Raw genomic sequence first — 19,741 nt, 5'->3', positions numbered from 1 at the left:
TGTTTGTGCCCTGAAAAGCTGTTTTGTCTAAAGCAGGCCAGGAGGCTAGTGTCTTCCAATGGCATGGATGTCTTTCTAAACAAGGAGGAAGTCTGAAACAGCAGGGAATGCAGTACAAACTTTCTGGCTTCCAGCAATGAAGAGGCTGATAAAAAGATGGATGAATACAAGTGCCAAAGCGTCTGGTGCCCTGTGTTAAAGAAAAGGGCAAGTTGTTGCATCTAGGAAGGCTACAGATGAGATACGCTCAGGAGCTGTGTTCTGGTAAGGCTCTCTGCTCTTTTGAACTGAAGTTTTCTGCAGGGGGGTTTCTCACTATAGAAGGACCAAGCCACATCAGTTCTATCAACTTCTGCCAATTGGATCTGGCTGTTTCTGGAAACAGGTAAGTCTGCTGTTGGCCAGGAATTCTGCATGCCACAAACATGTGTATATAATACTTCTTTAATTTTATTGAACTTTGGATTCAGGGTACCATACATTGGAATCCTTCTCTTCATTAGATGTCCTACAGTCACAACAATGAGGATACTGAGGGATGTGGTCTTGAACAGACATGAATAGGCTTAGTGGTGCAGTCAATCAAGGGGAGGGTGGGTGTCAAAGGACTGGCCTTGGAGATGATCACTTGCTATAGGACTCTGGTAAAATGACTTATCTTTTGGTGTCTACTATGTGTGAAAAAGGAGAGAGAAACTAAATTACTTAATACTTCTTATGCACCTAAATGCTGCAGGGACCTGGAGGAAGATGGAATTACTTAAACAGAAAGACAAAATTGCTCTGTTCTTGCTTTTAATTCTGTTCCATTTATATATTCTATAGTAACATCATTGGGAGAGTTTCCATTTGTTGAATAGATTTGTGTATTTGGGACTCTGTGTGAGATGTTCAAAACTGTTGAGTGATTTGATCTGCTGCTTTTCATCCTTTAATGAAAATCACAGTTTTGCTTCCCCACATTTCAGCCAACTCTTAGTTAAAAAACCTTGACTTTAGTAACAATTGCACGTACAGAGCAGCCTGGAAAGCCAACAGTCTTATATAGAAATAATTTTTGCATGGGCAGACAGAGAGGTTTCCCACCACTAAATGTAAAATTTGAACAATAGTAATTCCTCCCTCCGTCCCTCCCTTTGTCCCTTCTTTACTTCCTATGTTGTACAGTACTTTTGGAAACTGGGAATAGCACTCAATTTAGAATTCCAAATCCAAATTGTGCTATGGTTGACTTACAAATGAAAATTGATCTGGACCTCTTAAGAAAGGATTTTTTTGTGAAGTGGTGTTATACTGTGCTGCTAGGAGTTGGAACCACAGATACTCTTCAATTCAGCCACTACAACTCTGAGTCAAAACATAATCCCTTCTGTGCTTGCTACCCAAGAAAATATCTGATCAGCTTCTGGTCCTACCTACTTTCTGCTTTTATTCACTGCAAGTAAATGTACTTGAGACTGCTTGACTGGAGCAGCACTGATTGGCAAAGCTATTCTGGAAGAGATGCCCAAATTTTTTTTTCAGTTGTTCCTGAATATGCATTCAGAATGCTTTTCTTCTGCATGGAGTGTGACACAGACAGAAAGATCGCAGTCATGAGTAAAGTAAAGGTTATAGAATAAATGCTCTTTTTGCTCTAAAGAAAATCTGCACATATTCAGTTATTTTAGAAGAGTTACTGCAGAATTATTTACTTCATCACAATTATGCCAGTTACCTTCTCCCAGCAGATGAAGTTATGGCTGGATTTTGAGATGTTCATTTTAGTGGATTTTTCATGGTTTTGAATATTTAATCTCTGCATATAATTGTCAAGTTGCTTTAAAATAAAATTTACCAATACTTCTATGTGATAAGGGATAGTTAAAATTAATAATGTAGAATGAAAACATCCTAAATTTCAGGAGAGGACGGATGTAAAGTTTTTGTAAAGGGCGGAGCTGGTGTGGGCGTAATCATTGAGACATTCATATTTGTGCGTGGAATACGGCTAACAGTGCATTCAGGTAAGCTGCTGATTTTTTGTTAGAGGAACATGAGGATGCTATTTCCAAGGGCTTTGCTCCCGTTTAAAATTTGCAAACATGAAAAAAATTGACAGGAGCACAAATTACTTCCCTGCTGCCAATGATAGCAGCCAGTTTTGTAAAAGGAAGATAAGCAGTAAAACCCTGTTTACAGTAGATTCATTCAAAGGTGTTGTCTAATATAGTGATAAAGCAGCTTCCCAAAGTGAACGTTCAGAACACAAAGTGCAGCCAGGTAAGAAAGACTGGAAAAGAAGACTGCACATAGATGGATATAAGCAAAATAGATCATATTATTTCCCATGCATTTAAATAAACTTAAATTAAAATTAAATTAAATTAGCCAGCTGTGTGTATCAACAGAGATCTTTGCCATTAAATCATTTTTTTTCAGTTCAAAGTCATTCTGTAAATTCAGGCCTGCTTTCTGACTAGACTGAGTGCCATTGTCTGTTCAGTCTTACATTAGAAAGGGCTTGAAAGCTACTACTGCCTGTTTGTAGACAGAAATACAATGTAGGATGGTTTGTCCTCTGGGGAAGGATTTTAAGTTATATTTGAGGAAGAAAAAATTGGGATTAAAAATCTTAACAATGCTTCTTTCCTGTACATCAGCAATTTGAAAAAAAGCCAAACCTCGTGCATGAGATTAAAAAATAATTAGATGTTTCAGTCTGCTGCCTTTTTTGGTTTTTTTAATTCAAATGAGTTTTTGCAGAGCTTTCTATAGTAGCAAAGGCACTTGTGACACAACTTTTGTCGAGGGGGTATATCTGATACTATATCCCACTGGGTGTAAGAATTTCTGAATTCTTTTTTCCTGGGTTTTTTTTTGTTTGTTTGTTTGGTTGGTTCTGGTTTTTTTATTATTATTATTTTTATTTTTTTCTTCCTAAAGGATAGGTTATTTCTACTGGAATATGAGAAATACTTATAACTCTATAGGCTCAAATATGTAAATCCATCTTTTCTGGCATACTCATCTTAAACTGCATCTTGAAGATAACTATACAGATACCTATATTTTGTAGTCTAGAAACACTAATGTATTTCTTATGTACTGGGTTTTTGTCCTTATTTATTATATCTGACATTATCATATGCTTCTTGGATATCTTATAAAATAAACTTCTCAAAACCTGAGCTTGATGATGCTGTGATGAGCTTTGGCATGTAGGGACTTAAAGATAATTTCTTCCCTTAATTTGAAACTTGCCACTATCTGTGTTTCCACAAGCAGTGGATGTGTCACATTTCAGAAAAAGAAGTGAATACTCATCTTGAAATTGTCAGACTTGTGAGTCCAGATTTACTCCCTTTAATAAACAGCATTCAAGGTCAAATCTGCTAGCCCAAGATGATTTTGCTTCTATCTCCATCACCAGTTTTTGAGGTGTTTTTTTAGGGTTAATATCTTCAAGAGGAGAACTGTGCTTGAAAAATGCCTGAATTTTTCCAGTCATTGTAGAGAGACATTAGGACACCTGTACTAAGTTTAGTTAACTCACATGTGTAGGATGTCTCTCTGGTCTGTCTCAAGACATCTAACATGTAGTCCAGAGTGTCAGTATCCTTGCACCATGTGAAGACTTAAAAAAACCCACCCTGACTTTTCAAATGAAGATTTTTACTAGTTTCACAGTTAGAAATGGAAAGACCATTAATAAGTAGGGGGAAAGCCTGCCATGGATCAAAACCTTCCATGTCCAGGATTTTGTAAAGCTCTGCTGTGATGTGACTTTGGAGAGTGCAAACAAGAGCTTAAATGCCAAAGAAAAATGCACCTACAAGTAAAGCTAGGTAAGCCTGAAAAAATGTGCAAGGCTTTAGAAAATAAGTACCTGTGTTCCTGAGGATTGCATGCATACAGATTTGGGCCACAGCTATCCAATACTGGTTCCCCATAGAGTTTAACTGATGGTTTGGGTTGTTGTTTTATTCTAAGTTTCCAGAATGGAAATGGAGAATGACACATGGGTCGTTACATTTCAATATTCCAAGAGATTTACCTTTCAATTTATATATAATTTAGGATTTAACAGCACTGGAATATCACATGTTGTTAAGAATTTATGAATGTCATTGCTGTCCCTGATCACTGAAATCTATGGATGAAAAATATTTTTGGGTGTCTTTAGCTTCCAACAATTATTTCTTTCAGTGTTTTGGCAACCAGCAATTTTAGTGTTCAGAAAATATCAGCATGCATAGATTTTTGTCCCAAGGCAGACAATCAGAATTTTAATAGGAGTAGGTAAGAAGTTAGTGTTTTCTAGAAGTATGTACTTTCATTTATTTCTACACATTTCCAACAAGTCAGGCAAAAAGTAGGTTTCATCTCACACATAGTAGCTCAATACATTGGATGAGACCATGGCTGCTCGTGTGATTGGATATGACACAATCCTTAAACAGAAGCAGAAACAATAGGCTGCAGCATTCTTTGGCAATGTTCACAGGGAGCAACTACCTCTGGAATTGAAGCCAGAGCTGATCATATGTTTACCAGCAAACAAGGTACTATTAGAAATTAATTTCATTAAAGCTTTTGTTACTGCATATATCATTGTTCTGAATTCTCCCTGCAACTGGTAATTCACCTTCAGGAATGGAATTAAACTGTAAAAACAGGTATTTTTTCCTAATGGAGAATTGCCTTGTAAATGGTTTTATGGTTGAAAAGCAGATGTATAGATAAGATGGAGTGATAATTACTTTTTGGTGGAAGAAACCAGTTTCCAATTTGAAGTGGAAATATAAGAAAGGGACACATACGTATGTTACAGGATGACGGTAATGTTAAGCCATGAGTCTTATTCAGTAATAAGCTTATGGATATCATAATTTAATACATCCAGTTGCATTTATTTAACTTCTATTCTACGAAAGAAGGAGTTAAGAAGGCAAATATATTTCTCTGGATGTTTTTTGTAAAGCATTTGCTGGCTGTGTGAATACAGGAAGCTTTGGGAAAATAACATTTGGACAAGGGACAAGAATTTTTGTAATACCAAGTAAGTGAGAAGTGAAGAATTTGATATATAAACACTAACAACCAAACTTCCATTTCCAAGGTTCAGCTTTTCATATCAACCCAATTTCACGAATTAAACTTCCATGTGCTTTTTTTTAAAGCATTTGATTTATTTGTAGATTTAGGAACTCTTGTCTCTGTTGCGCTGACTATCCATGAGACTGAAAAATAATGAGTTTTCTTATGCCAATCCCTTGGCTTTCTCAAATGTACTGTGCCACAAGGGCAGCGGTGTGGAATGATTCAGAAAAATCTCCTATATTCTTTTAAAATTAATATATTGGCACAATAATGGCTGCAGAGAAATCTTGCAATGCTAAATACTGTCCTCTTTTTGTATTCATGCTTCATCTGAAATATCTTAAATAGAAAAAAACAGTGAAATGTAAAACGACTTTGCTTTTACAGACCCAGAATATGTACTGAAGTGGACAGTGAAGAATTAAATTGATGCCATTTGTAATAAGATTTGGTTTAGCAAAATTTTAACCAACAAAAGTAAATTTCTGTGGATACAGTCATCAGTACAGCAAGATATTTTGCTTCTAAAGATTTTGGAAAGGCAATATTTAACTCTGTCATTCAGTGGTGATTTGGAATCTGTTAAATTCTTGCTGTAATGGTTTATATAAAGTGCCTTGTCACAGTGTGACTGGTGGTTATGGAAAGTTCACTTTTGGTGGAGGAACTCATCTGTTTGTGTTTCCAAGTAAGTCTTTCAGTAAAACCAGTGATCTTAGATCATAGTGTTTCAGAACATCCCAGATCCAGTGACAGTACATTCAGTGCAACTTCTGTGTCCTCAGCAGAGCTGAATGAAGAAATGTGCTTGTGCTTTGGTCATAGATATCTTCTCCCAGAGGTTCAGGTGGAGTGATGAATTGACATTCATCCTAGAAGTGTGCAGCAGTATAAATCAGACAGGATAACTTCCAGTTTCTGTTTAATTCTGTTCTGGCCTTACGATTTCAGTGAAGTACCTTTATAAAGGAGTTTGTATTCAAGGTCTTCAGCATCAGGTTTTCATTTCCAAGCTAATATCTGATAAAATACATAGATGTTCTCAGGGGCTACGAGACAAGTAGCTACTAATTTCCTACCTAATTCGAGACTTCAGCAATGCTAATTCAAAACTGTTGCATTGTCCTTGAAAGCTAAGCGATTAAGAAGTAATTGGAAGTTTAATGGGCCTCCCTTTTATCTTAGATATTTAAGCTACTTAAAATGTTATCTTGTTCTACTAGGTTGATTGACTTAACTGTGTATTGAATGCTGGTGATAAAACGGTCACTTGTGCTGTTGCTGAGAGGCATATACCAGAGAAACAGAAATCAGTAAAGTAAAATGAACTTTCTTTTCACTTCATAGAAAGAAATAAGAACAAACTCATTAATAGGAAACAAATTTCCAGTTTGCACTTTTAGTTTAAAAAAAATGCCTGAGGAAGAAAAATAGTCTAGATAGCACTTCCCATAAAATATTTATATGTATGTGACAGGTTTATTTTTTCATTTTGTTTTGTGAAAGACACAACTTTTTCTCTATATTCAGGTCCTGGGACTCACTAGGATGCTTTTAGCCAAGAAATTCTTAATTTCAAATTTCAGAATTTATTTTTGTAGAAGACTCTCATGCAGTGCAACTGTAGAAGGAAGAAAGAGATATTTGAACAGAGGGTATGGTGTTATGACACCAAGTAAGTGTAGTCTAGTTAACAAAACTCAGCATTTTTACCCATTTCTCTCTCCATACTCTTCAAGGCATGGAGATCTATCTGGCTTTGAAGTTAAAAGAAAAGCTAAGGGGGAAGAGAAATTGAAATCCAAATGTAAACCATAAGACAAGTACTCAGTGGTATCAAGCAGTTTATTCTAGCGAGTGTATGTTTTCACACAAGAAATAAAAATTCTGGATGCTGGTCAAAGGCCAGGGGGCCTAAATTCAGTAAGGTAAGGTGATCACATTTACTGCAGGATGCAAAAATACAGTTTGAAGGGCCAGTTTCACTTTCTCTGCATGAAAGCAAAACATACCTATCTGAAGTTTTCCAAAGCTATTTTGGAAATGCACCCAGCTCCAGTTATTGGTCCATAATGCTAGTAGAGTGGCAGTAGAGTATCATTATACTTCTGTTGTGACAACCCTGAATACTGTAGGAATCTTACACTTGGTTCTCCTGCTTGTGATATGTAGATGTCAGGCTAAATAATCTTAGTAAGTCCTGATTCTTGATCTGTGATCAGAATGTTATTTCTGTTAGATTCTGCCTTAGATTCATAGATGAGAAATTGTGGTTCTGCTGAATCCTGTGATAAGCATTCCTCTTTTCCATATTTTCCAATTATGCGTATCTATCACAGAAATTTCTTAGGGGTATGGTTAATTATTTGACCGCAAGGACAGGTTCTCTTTCTTTCTCTCCCTTATGTTTCAGTCTGCATATAAGATCTGAATTTTTAGTGAGGAACAAAGAACAAAGGTTTGTAGTCAGAGTGCAAGCATTTTCCTGTCCAGTTAGCTTACAGAATGGAAATGTGTTAATGGGTTTTCAAATATATGCCTAGATTTTCTTGACCAAGTTGAGTTAAGTCTGGGCTGGGATCATTTTGATTCGTTCCTGTCCAGATATCATCACAGATGAGGCGTTTCCCTGTTTTGTGTACAACTGCAGAGCAGGAAAGGTTTTTTCAAAGCAGTTAAATGATGTGTGAATTCAGGAGCAAATTACAAGTTGCAGTTTGGCAAAGGAACAAGACTCATCATTAAGCCGAGTAAGTGCATGAACAAAAGTATCTTGGGAAGTATTGGAGACTCATGCTGGGAATTGATCCTGGGAAGGGAATCTCCTTCCATATCTACTGCTTCTAGGGCTGAAATAACACGGTGGGTGGAATATTCAATATAAGGATAGCAGCAAGAAAAAGTCTGGATTTTTTGTAAGGTCTAATAGTAATAGCTTATGGAGAGTTCTTCCTACAGTAATTACAGTGCTATGTTTCCAGTCAGACAAAGGAAGCAAGGCCTAGATTCCCAGCAAAATGAAAACAGTGTAAATCAGCATAGAGTGCCAGAGAGCTGTGACAAATCTTGCCCCAAACTACAAAATTGTCTCATTTCTCAAGCTGCTTAAGCTTCATGGTATTCCTTGGTAGAAAGAGACATTGCAGACAGTATAAAAGAATGGACTTTCATTGTGCTTTTCACATCCCTTCTGAAGAGAACCTCAAGGGCTATCCGTGTGTGGAATCACTTGAGCAAGAAACAGAGAGAGGAGAAGGTGGCAGAAAATTGAGGAGTCTCTGCCCTACAAAAAAAAAAAAAAAAAAAAAAAAAGAGTGATTTAATATGCATTAACAGAGATAGAAGAGCCTGCAGAAGTTCTGCTCCTGTGAAATACTGGACCAGCTGTCCCAGCCAGATATTCTGACTGCTCAGTTACATCTTTCTCTGCAAAACTGTTCAGGACCAGGGAGGGAAGTGCTTCTAGTAATGTTTCTCTCTCCTTTACCAAGGCACAGATTTGAAAATAAGTGTTAACTAGGATTTCTGTAGAGATGTTCTTAGTTTATTCCTGGCTATGTCAAAGCATACCATGCTCTGGGCACTTAATCTTTCTTGATCTGTAAAAAGCATTGACATGAAACCTGCTAGGAAATAGAGAAGCTAGCCTTCATTTTGTGGGAATATCTAACAGGTATTTTGCAGACATAGTTTTATTTTGATGACTGGAGTTTCCTGCTGTGGAACCTGAAATGTGCAGAAGAGCATGGGTTTTCTTGTAAAGGAGCTTTTGACAGTGTGTATTCAGGAAATGCAGACAGACTAATCTTTGGAAGAGGAACCAGGCTGCTGATAAAGGCCTGTAGGTATCTCTTCACCAATATGGTTAGGAAAGACCGAGTACTTTAGGTCTTTTGTCAGATCTTCCTTAAAATACAGAGGGAAGAGCTTCTTTAAAATATGAAGTAAAGGGCACGGGGAAGAAGAGCACACACTAAACGGTTTGCTTTTGACTTCTCTGCCATGTTGATGTGAGTGGAACAGGTCAGGAATCACTGTTGTTCTAAAATCAGCGAAAGACCTTTGTGTTTTACAAATGCCATGTTAGTCAGAAAAACCCTGCACGGGAATATGTTTGAGATTAGTGTTCATGCACAAATCTTGCTTGCTCAAAAGATTAGGTGAAACCGGCTTCTGGGACTTAGGTTTGGATCCCTTATTTGGTTCATTGCCAACTGAACAAACAAGAAAAATTAGGCCCTTGAATTGGTGTTGTCTGGGAATTTACTTCTATTTATTTTTTTCTTGGCTTCTTTTGCTTATGGGTATGGTCCCTGGCTTAGCTTCTGAGATTGACTAGCTGGCTGATCTGTCTAAACTCTTTCTGTAGACCATGAGAAGTTTTAGAAACATCTATGTTAGTTGTTTTAAAAAATGGTGGAAATTTCATCTCACTTTGCTTAACAGTGTGTTCTGGATTTTAAAGGCTGAGGCTTCTTTCCTTTATAGTTTTTCTATAGAAACTTATTACTGTGGAACAATTAAGTTTTCCAGGAAATGACCTTTGGGAAAGGCACAAAACTAATTATGAAATCAGGTAATCTTGAAACAAATAGTTGTTTCACATTATAAATGTGAGGCTGAGATTCTAACCATGGCAAAAATGGTTGTACTTAAAAACTGTCCAAGGAGGTTTAACTGCATTATGCTGACAGGGCAATGGGCTTGATTTTCTACTTCACGTATTTCAGAGTTGTTTCTGTCTTCATTTATATGGAAAAATCAGAGGCATACAACTAGAAAGACATCTTAATTTGCGGTCAAAGCTATGTGACAAGGATGACATCTGTTTTCCCCTTTGATCTATTTTGAAAAACGCATATACTTGTCTGGGCCAAAAGTTGTGTGCAGTTTTTGTTAGTTGGTGTGTCACTGTGTGAATTCAGCATCCAACTGGAAAGTCACCTTTGGAAGTGGGACGCTACTGGTGGTGAAACCTGGTAGGTAGAAACCCTGAAGGAGTAAGGATAGGAAAGCCTATTTCCCTTTTCTATGAAACAGCCATTAAAATTCCATTGTTCTTCTGTGGACAATCAAAGGACAAGGTTGATCTTGCATGAGGGGAAAAAAAAAATTGTTATAAAGCTAAATACCTATTTGGAGAACTGGTCTCTCCTGTATATGTCATTAAGAGATACAACATTTGTGAATGTTCAAAATGAGTTTAATTCAGGTTCTGGAGCAATTACTACAATAATAATTTTCTGGGCAGCTTCTATTGATGTCAGTTGTCCTTCTGAGAGACAGAGAGAGATCATCCATCCCAGTGGACTGTATGCTGCATGTTTCTTTTACTCCAAAAAGAGTATGCAAATCTCTCAGTTATAGCTTTCTACACCTGGAGAGAGGAGTCCTACCACAAATACTCCTTTTCTTCACTACTGTGTGTTCCCAGAAATCTCCCAGACCTGCAGGGACACTCACTGTCCTTTCATTTCAGTTGCCCAGAACCTTTTCCTCATTTATGCTCATAAGCTGGAGTTCTTGTCTCTGCTGGAAAAACTGTCTTACCTTTTGCTCTGATGTTCCTGGTAGGTTTCCATCCAGGTTTTTACTTCTTTACAAAAAAAGTTTGCCTGTCTTGGAAAGCGATCTGAATAAGCAAGGTGTTGTTTGTTTGGGGAATCAGGAAAGGTATTTTTAAGATTTGCACTATGTGCACAAAGGTCCAGGGGGGGAGATCTCTGCTTCTAATGCTGATCTAATTCTGCCAGAGGAATTTTGCTGTTAATCCTTGTAGCATTTTTTCGTATGAATGAAGGATAAAACTTGCAGTCAATGGCCATCTCTGTAAAAACTGAAAAAGATCACCAACTAGGAAAATCTTTAAAGGAAATCTAAGTTTAAGTTCCCAATGAATTTACTTGAGCAGACTAAAAGAAATAACAAGCAGGAAATAGTGAGCTACTGAAGGAGAAAAAAGGCTTTTCATTTTGAAGACAAATACTGTGTGAATAGCATCATGCTCCTAATATATTGTCTGAGTTGAAGAAAGGTGTACTAAGGTACGCCCTCAATAATTCAACTCTGTCAGTAACCTACTTCCTTCCAGAGAAGCAGAGTGAGGTCCTAAAAACATTTGCTGAGGGACAGACATTTTGTGCCATGGCCATGTGAGTATGGGTTGACTTTCTCTCTAAGATTGTGGATGAGCTTGTGTTCCTGTTGAGCTGAAAACCCCTGAGTGAATGATGGCAAGGTCACACTTGGCAAAGGGACAAGACTTCAGGTATTGCCAAGTAGAGGCTGCCACCTTCTTGTAGCATCCTTTCATATGGGTAAAGCTAACACTATCCAGCAGGATTTCCAGCATCTCTCTTCACGGGCTTGTGGCTCATTGGCTTTGGGGTTACACGCTGCCTGCTCTCCATCAGGGCAGGCTTTGTCTCAGGGTAGAAGCAGCAGTCCTCACAAATGCGGTTTGTAGCCACAGGTCCAATAGAGCTCTTAGTTCCACAGACAGACTGGGGTGGGGGTTCTTCACTGCAGGATGTACCTGACAGTGAGTGAAATTCAGTACTGTTTAGTTAATCTGATAGTGCCCAGCTTTGCCAAGTTGTTGGGAAGGTTTTTGTTGAGAGAGGAAATGCTGTGTGACCACAGGAGCTGGTGCATATAAACTTGTCTTTGGATCCGGAACGAGAGTCACTGTTAGGCCGTGTAAGTCCAACACTGCTCCTCTGCTTTCTGCCTTCTTTGAGACCTTTCTTGGGGTGGCTGAGAGCAGCAGTGTGGCTGGGTGCTTGGTCAGTTATGTGTGACCATATTTAGTGACAGGTTTTGTTTGAAGGGAATGTGCCGGATTGGCCCAAACCCACCCTTCTTGCTCTCAGTTTGGCTGGGACAGTCAAAGTGGCCACACGCCTGTTCCCAAAAGTCCCTGCTGTCCCGTGGGGAGGTTATCCTACGCCACTGCTTCCAGCGGGGTTTGTGTTGAGGTGGGAAGCACAGTCGCCCTGCTGCTGCCCCTCTGAGCATTGGCAGGGTGTGCAAAGGCTTGTGGAGAGGTGCTGCTTCTCAAATGGCTTGCTGGGCTTTTTGTTATGGAAGGAAATGCTGTGTGACTATAGCTCTGGCTCTGACAAGCTGACCTTTGGCTCGGGGACCAGGCTGTCCATCCAACCCAGTGAGTGTGCAGCTTTCTTGTGTGTCCTTTGTCAAAAGTGCTTGAGTGTCCACTGGAGCACCCTGTAGATATCCTTGTTGTATCTGGGTCACCTTTCACAGGGGAAGGAGAACACAGGTGCTATTTCAAGGTGCTCTCATGCTAGAAAGTGTTTCCAGGTGGAGGATTTCTGATATTTGGGGAAATGTGTCCTGAGCATGGTGCTCCAGGCTGCTTTCAGCCTAGGTGAGGTGTGGACAGTGAAAGAAGGAACCTCATGTGGCTGAGCAGATAGCCAGAAGGAGGAGGACCCTGAAAAAAGCCAAGAAAGTGCAATTACACTGCATTGAACAACTCTGCAGAAATGTAGCAGGTTTTCACTTTAGTGAGTGTCCTACTTGCCCAGGGTATAAGTGAAACTGCTGCCAGTACCGGTCAACTAGTGGAGGTGTCACCAGCTGGGAAGTAACCCTCTGGGAATCTGTAAAGTGCTCTGCTGTCCTGTCAATGGCTTCAGATTCACTTTTGGCTCAGGTACTAAAGTCACCGTCTTGGCAAGTAAGTGAGTTAATGCCTACATATTGCCATCTCACCCAAATATTCTGTCTTAAGGCTGTGCTCCAGCAACAGCACAGGGCAAGCATATAGGAAAGGAAAGGTAAACTGAACTCTCTGGGGAAGCTTAGGTTATTGATAAACCAGAAAGCCAAGAGCAAGAGTGTCCTTTTCCTCCTTTGCACAACAAACCAAGACCAAGCTGTTTTGGCAGTCTGTCCAGAAAAGTCACTGTGCCAGTGAATGACTGGTATTGCCCAAGCAGCCTAAGAAAGTCATCCCTCGGTTTTTATCTTTCCCTCCTCTCTGTGTTGTGGTTCCCAAAGCCAATGCTGTCTCCCATCCGAGGAGTTTGTCCCACCCCTTGCAAAAGGAAATTGCGGGATGGTAGAAGAGTAGGCTGAGCCTTGGGTTCTTGTTAGGTTGTGTAGCACTGTGTGACCAGCAATGTAGGAAAACTGCAGTTTGGGCCAGGGACGAAGCTACACGTTCTGCCAAGTATGTTTTCTTCTCCTGCTTCTCCGCTTTATGCTGTCTCCTCTTCCTGCATTCCTACTTTTAGCCAGCTCAAGGCCAAAAAGAGAATTCAAAGGCATAAGGGAAAGAAGACACAGAGGATTTGTTTTTCCTAGCCTTGGCATGGCTGGGCAAAGGCTTGTGGAGAGGTGCTGCTTCTGCAGCGGCTTGCTGAACTTTTTGTTATGGAAGGAAATGCTGTGTGATTATGGTTCTGGCACTGGCAAGCTGACCTTTGGCTCAGGGACCAGGCTGTCCATCCAGACCAGTGAGTGTGCAGCTTGCCATTGTTCTTCCATATGCCTCTTGCAAACAGGGTGTTTTTATATTCTTCCTTTTGTGTTAACTTTGCACACCTGAAATGCCTTCTCTCCCATCACAGGCTCTGAGAATGCTTTCAGATGTAGTCTTTAATGAGGTTGTGGCTGGACAGAGGAAATCTCAGCCTGAGGTCTTCACAATTTTTGGAGAAGTGTCAGCTGTGCCTTTCTGGAAAGGTCCTTGTCAGCCAGACTAATGGCTGTAGCAATGTAGCAGAAATTTAGTGAAAACCTCTTACTTGCCTAGGGTTTAAGTGAAACTGGTGCCAGTACAGCTAGTGGAGGTGTCACCAGCTGGGAAGTAACCCTCTGGGAATCTGTAAAGTGCTCTGCTGTCCTGTCAATGGCTTCAGATTCACTTTTGGCTCAGGTACTAAAGTCACCGTCTTGCCAAGTAAGTGGGTTAATGTCTGCATATTGCAATCTCATCCGAATGCTATGTTCTAAGGCTGTGCTGTGTCTTGGTGATAAAAAGAAAAGGCTAGTTGAAATGTGTAGTACTGATTGAAATACTCTTGTAGTTCTTGCACTGGAGAAAAAACCTACCTGTATATAGAAATCTGGACTGATAGGAAGGTGGGCTTCATCAGTTACTCACACCCTAGAATGTGTTCCTGTTTTTATTCCCATTTCTTTTTGCCATTCCAGTACAACAGTGGCTTGGGGCAGGGATCATAAAGGAGTAAGTTCTTCTCATCTTTGATACATGACATGACTATAATCCTGCTAGTTATTCCCATGTATTTGAACATGGGAAAAAGTATTTGGCAAAAAGAGGCTAGAGGAGATCTGTGGAAACCTATATGAGTATTTAAAGCTTCTTGCAGAGCCGGATCCATGACTGACTTTATCCAAGCCCTCCAACACACACTGAGGTTGCTGGATGAAAAGGACCATTTTGTAATGTCCTGTCACATAGTGCTATTACTGGAGGACAAAGAAAACTCACATGGGGAATTGGAACCAAATTTCATGTTACTCCAGGTGAGCTGTCTCTTCTCTGAATCAAGCTGGACTTAGTATAGATGGTATTGTACTCTAGCTTCAAAAGTAAGTGTAGTGGCTTTGTGGAGCAATTTGGGATTTTTTTAGTATTCCCTGGAAAGAAGTGGTAGATTTCCTATTTGACCAATGTGTACCAGCAAAGTGTCCATCCTGCAGAAAGGAAGCAATTGGAAAGTGAAAAAAAAGTGAAATACAAGAACAGAGATGTGTGTGTATGGGGAAAATATCTAGTGGTCTTTAGTGAATGGTGCCAGTTTGGATTTGTCAAGGATGGAGGTGGAAAGGGAATTGCCTTGTGACCCTTCCTTGTGGTATTACTGAGACTGATGTGCAGAGAGGAAAAAGAATAAGCAATGGATGTGGAGGTTAGACGTAGTGCATTGCAAGCCTGTGCATGCAGAATTGTGGGATTTCCTTGAGGAATGTTATTCAGGTGCATTGGGGTGGATAGGAGTGTACAAAGGTTTTTGCTATGGCAAACAACACAGTGTCTATGAATGCCTACCAACTTACGTTTGGACGTGGAACGAGGCTCACAGTAAAACCAAGTAAGATTTCTGAGATTTGGGACAATGAGCTGTTCAGTGGAAAATTCAATCCACCCAAAGTTAATATTTGCTGGGAGAGTAGCAAAATGCAGTTCAGAAGCAGGCTGTTACTAAAAAATGGCAACAGTGATCTCTTGGTTACTATAGTATCTGCTGGGTATTGTAGAACAGGAGAGAGGGTCTACAGAGCAATGATGGAAATTAAACATGCTGTGGAGAGAAGACATAAAAATTGATAACTTCAGTAGGTGCATGCAACTGGGTTTCCTATTATGAGTAGCTTCATGCTTGCAGCATTGTCTATGCAAGCTCAGTGTTCTCTTTTCCTTCCACAAGTTTTAATAAACTTGTTTGGAGTAGGAACTAATCTTATTTCTCCAGACCTGTGAATTTTGCAAGTTAGGTAAAGGCCTAACTATTGGTTAGATACACTCAGGCTTGAAAAATAGTCACAGAAAACTCTGTAGTTTATATCTTCCCTTCATCTGGAATAAAATTATGAATAAGAAAATCGGTCCCTAACTTTAAAGGGGGGGGCCGGTTCTGATAGCTGCTTGGATTTGGAGATAAACAATCCAACAACTGAAGGAAAGAAAATAAAATCCTTTGAAAATTGTGAGTATAATCTTTCCTAAGAAAGATTATTCCTAAGAATTCCTAAGAAACTTTCATGAGAATTTGAATCAGAAACCTCAAGCAAAAATTTTCACTACTTCAGTAATAAAATTTTCAGCCAGAATTGTAGATTCTTCAGAAGATTTTTTGCTTTCAAAAAACCCAATAGTTAAGAAAATAAAAGACTCTTAGAAGACTGCCAGAATAATTTTTTCCCCCATTGGAAGAGAGTGAAAGGAATTGTAAATGCTTCCCCTGTGGCTTAGATGTTGTGTCTGCTTTCCCAGAAATTAAATCCCATTTTCTTTTTGTGACGGACAGCAAACTGAATTGTGGTCTAGGTTTTGCAGAAAGAATGGGAGAGAGGTGTCACTGGTGCTTGGATATTTTTTGCTCATTAACTAATGAATTAACTATGGTCTTGTCTTCCTTTTAATTTACAAACTCTTCAGGGACAGCAGTCTTTTATGGTAGACTTAAAGGAAGGATGCTGGGCTTTACAGTAACCAGTGGGTGAGGTTTTGATGCACTGTGCCCAAATCTCTGTTTTTCTATGAATGCATTTTCCCATTATGTATGACATGCTTTACAGAACATTCCACAGGCTAAGCTAGTTTTTATCATGCAAAACTAGCTACTGCAGACTGGGACATTTGTACACTCCTGGCTCAATTAACCAAGTTTGGCTACAACTGGTTTCTCTTTGTGGTTTGGTGGTGTGGGTTTTTTGGTGGGATTTTTCTTCTTGTTTTTCCATTTACTAGCTCAGATGCAAAATTCTCTGAATGCATGGCCTCAATTCAGGTTCTGATATTTGATATTTCTTCATTATTTTTTTCAGCCTTTCTCACAATAACCATACTATTCAGGTCCTTCTGGTATCTAAGGCAACTCAGGTTCTCTGTGGCTCTGGATAATCAAAAACGGACTATATAGTGCACTTACAGAGTCCTTGCTTTTGTGTGTGTAACTGTATAAACATTAGTGATGAACTTGTGTTGCTGTAGAAGACCTAGTTCTGGAGAAAGATGGAAGGGAGATTTCTGTTGTGTTCTAAAGCACTGTGCAGACTTTGGAGCATGTGACAAGCTCATATTTGGTAGTGGCATCCCTCCACAAAGTGGACCTAGCAAGAATTAATGCAGCATGAAGTGCAGCCTGCAAAGGAGGGTGGACATTCCAAGAGAATAGAGCAGAAAGGTAACACAGACTGGTGAGATGCAACAGCAGCAGTCAGAAAGCTTCTAAACACTGTCTGAAAAGTTGTGTATGTGCACACTGATTGACAGATGCTGCTATTGTGTGGAGACAGAGGAAAGAATCAACAGAGTACTAACTAGGTGGTGGACAATAGCTAGACTAGTGAGTATCAGGAATTATGAAGCAAGCAATGGAATGTGGCTGAAGGAAGTGGTTTTTTTCACTATATGTGCTGTGGAGGTAGCCAAAAATGTTGGTTAGATTATTCCAATAAGAACCTTGCATTGCCATGTTCTCAAGTCTTAATCCAGTACATGGGCACACCAGTGCACCATTTTGCAAAGCATAGTGTCACAGTGTAAAACTGTGGGTTATGGCAAGCTTACATTTGGAGCTGGAACCAAACTCACGGTTTCTCCAGGTATGTCTGACTTCTTAAATGAGATTCCTCTTGGAACTGTTTCTTTCACTTTGCAAGTTATTTTGCCTATTTCACCACTCCACAATATGTTAGGGATAGGACTATAAATTTTCAACTAATATAAGAGCAAGTGATTTCCATGGCTGCATATGTATTTTCCCCTCCCTGTTTCTGATGATGAACTAGCCATAGCAGAAGTGTTACATCTGCAAGAGGATTTTTCTTGGAAGGTTCACAGGAATTGGGCTCCTAAATCAGAAACCTTCATGTAGAGGAGAAGGAAAGGGAAATCGGGAAAGCCAGCATGGGCCAGCAAAATGCAGAGTGATGAGACTAGTCTCATAAAGCTGTAGCAGGTAAAAAGGACTTTTCGTGAATCTTACGTGACTGCTAATATTTTAATATAAAAAGACTCTTAATTGTATGCAGATGCAAAATATAAGCTTGTATTGGGTCTTTGGACTCCTCAGTAAAGTTATAATGATGGGGGGGGGGGGGGGGGGTTCCGTTGTATTATGAGGCATTATATACATACTGGAATCTCAGGAAGCAAGCTTATCCTTGAGAATGATCACAGAATCACAAGTTTGTGAACACAGCCAGCTAGTGCTGAGGAGTGTGAAATTATCTTCCCTTCAACATCTATGTGAAGCTTGGAGCACATTAGAAGTGAAGCTCTGAAATTGTTGGAGAACAGTGTGACAAGTCTTAAAATCTAGGGGTGGAATAAATACCCAGACAGAGGGGAAAGAGGTAGAGAAGTAAAGTTCATTACTGAAGGACTTCTGTGGAAAGATGGAAAGGTGACCCTGACCACAAAATAATTTTCTTTGAATGAAAAAGCATGAAAAAAATGTGTGATTTGACAGTTACTGCCACAAGTGTTTGAAAAAAAAAAATCCCCCCAAACCCCCATGACTCTTCCCCTTGGAAAAGGGAAAGAAAGTAAGGCAGATCCTGAAATACCGATGTTTTTTTGTAAATATATCAATTTTTCTGAATTTCTTAAGAATAATTTCAGAAGCATTAATACCTAAATGCTTTGGGTTTACTTTTGAAAAATAATGTTTCCATTTCTTAAAATGGCAATGATTGTTAAAATAATTTCAAAATAATTGCATACTGAAAGTTAAAAAACACAGCAATATAAAGAAACTATTCATTCTGAATACCTCTGAGGAAATTCCTCATATTTCAAATGAGCCTCCTGGCCCTGTTCAAAAGCATCTGAGAAAAAGAAGAATCTCAGATTTATAAGAAGCTGTCAACAAGCCAAAGGAGCTATAAATCAAGGCTCTGCCTAAGTTCATTTACATGTCCCTAAATTTACTATTATGGTAATGTCTGTATTCGGCAGCTCCAGATCTCACTTTGGCCACACTGTAGAACCTAAGAGCTTCCTGAATGTATACGGAAAACTTACTGTTTAATGGCAGAACAAGCAATGGTCTTCCTCCCTCAAAGAAATTGCATACCAAAAAGTGTGCTTTCTACTTAAAAGCAGAACGGCAAATTTGTTCTGGAATCACTCTTGACTAATTCAGATGGCAAATCCAAGACAGTGGGACGATGGAGTTTGTATTATGCTATTGATCACTAGGTGAGCTGTGAAGTTATAGTAAATAAACTGATTTTTGAGAGAGGAAACTGACTGGCAGACTAAATAAACAAGGAATGAGGTGAAGAATAGAACTTGTGATGTGGCTTTCTGGAAGCAATGGGATAAATATGATGGAGGAGAATATTAAGGAACAGTTGTTTGGAAGTTTGAAAGATGCAAAAAAACACATGAAAAGAAAGTTAGTTGGAAGAAAAATCCTAGATAGATGGATCTGTCTAATCTAGAGATAAATAGGATTTCTTTTGGTGGAGTTTTTCACTGTTGAAGGCTCCATTCAATAACACTCTGGAAATTGTAGAGGCCTGTGTTATTGTGTGGCTTTGGAGGTAGTTACAAACTCACATTTGGATCTGGGACGAGACTTCTGGTTTCTCCAGGTACATTTATCCTGATTTTTTACCTAATTTGCGAGATTGGTGTGGATACACACCAAGATATGGGAAATGGCAGCTGTCAAAGTCATAGTAGCCTGACATCTCATCTTAACCAATGGAATTTTTTCCATGGCAGCTGTCCAAGCAGTCTTCCTTGAGGTAGCTGCTGGTAAGCATGTGCTTTCAGTGCTTTTCCATCAACTGCATTCCTGTGATAAACTAAGACAAAGCCCGGTTTTGCTTTTCTGTCAAGTAAGTAATGTGGAATTGTTTTCTCCTAGGGGTAAATGCATGCCACTTCCATTGGACTCAAGCAAAGAAATGCATGATATAAATGAAA

General features: G+C 39.3%; 1 protein-coding gene across 4 annotated transcripts in view; it reads left to right on the top strand.

Moving 5' to 3' along the window:
• LOC101916125 (T cell receptor alpha chain MC.7.G5-like) overlaps window positions 1-19,741 on the top strand; it is a 99,762-nt gene that overhangs the window by 69,452 nt on the left and 10,569 nt on the right. For 2 of the 4 annotated variants that reach the window (XM_055807066.1, XM_055807065.1), the window contains exon 3: window positions 12,192-12,247. In XM_055807066.1, the coding sequence (XP_055663041.1) occupies window positions 12,192-12,247 (56 nt within the window). Of the gene's footprint in view, window positions 1-12,191; window positions 12,248-13,212; window positions 13,280-13,489; window positions 13,566-19,741 lie in introns of all 4 variants that reach the window. The other 2 variants (XM_055807064.1, XM_055807067.1) reach the window with 2 other exon arrangements.

The sequence above is a fragment of the Falco peregrinus genome, chromosome 5 (assembly GCF_023634155.1).
Source record: "Falco peregrinus isolate bFalPer1 chromosome 5, bFalPer1.pri, whole genome shotgun sequence".
Taxonomy (NCBI): Eukaryota; Metazoa; Chordata; class Aves; order Falconiformes; family Falconidae; genus Falco; species Falco peregrinus.
The sequence above is the reverse complement of the archived record's forward strand: the minus strand, read 5'-3'. Positions and strand labels throughout refer to the sequence as shown.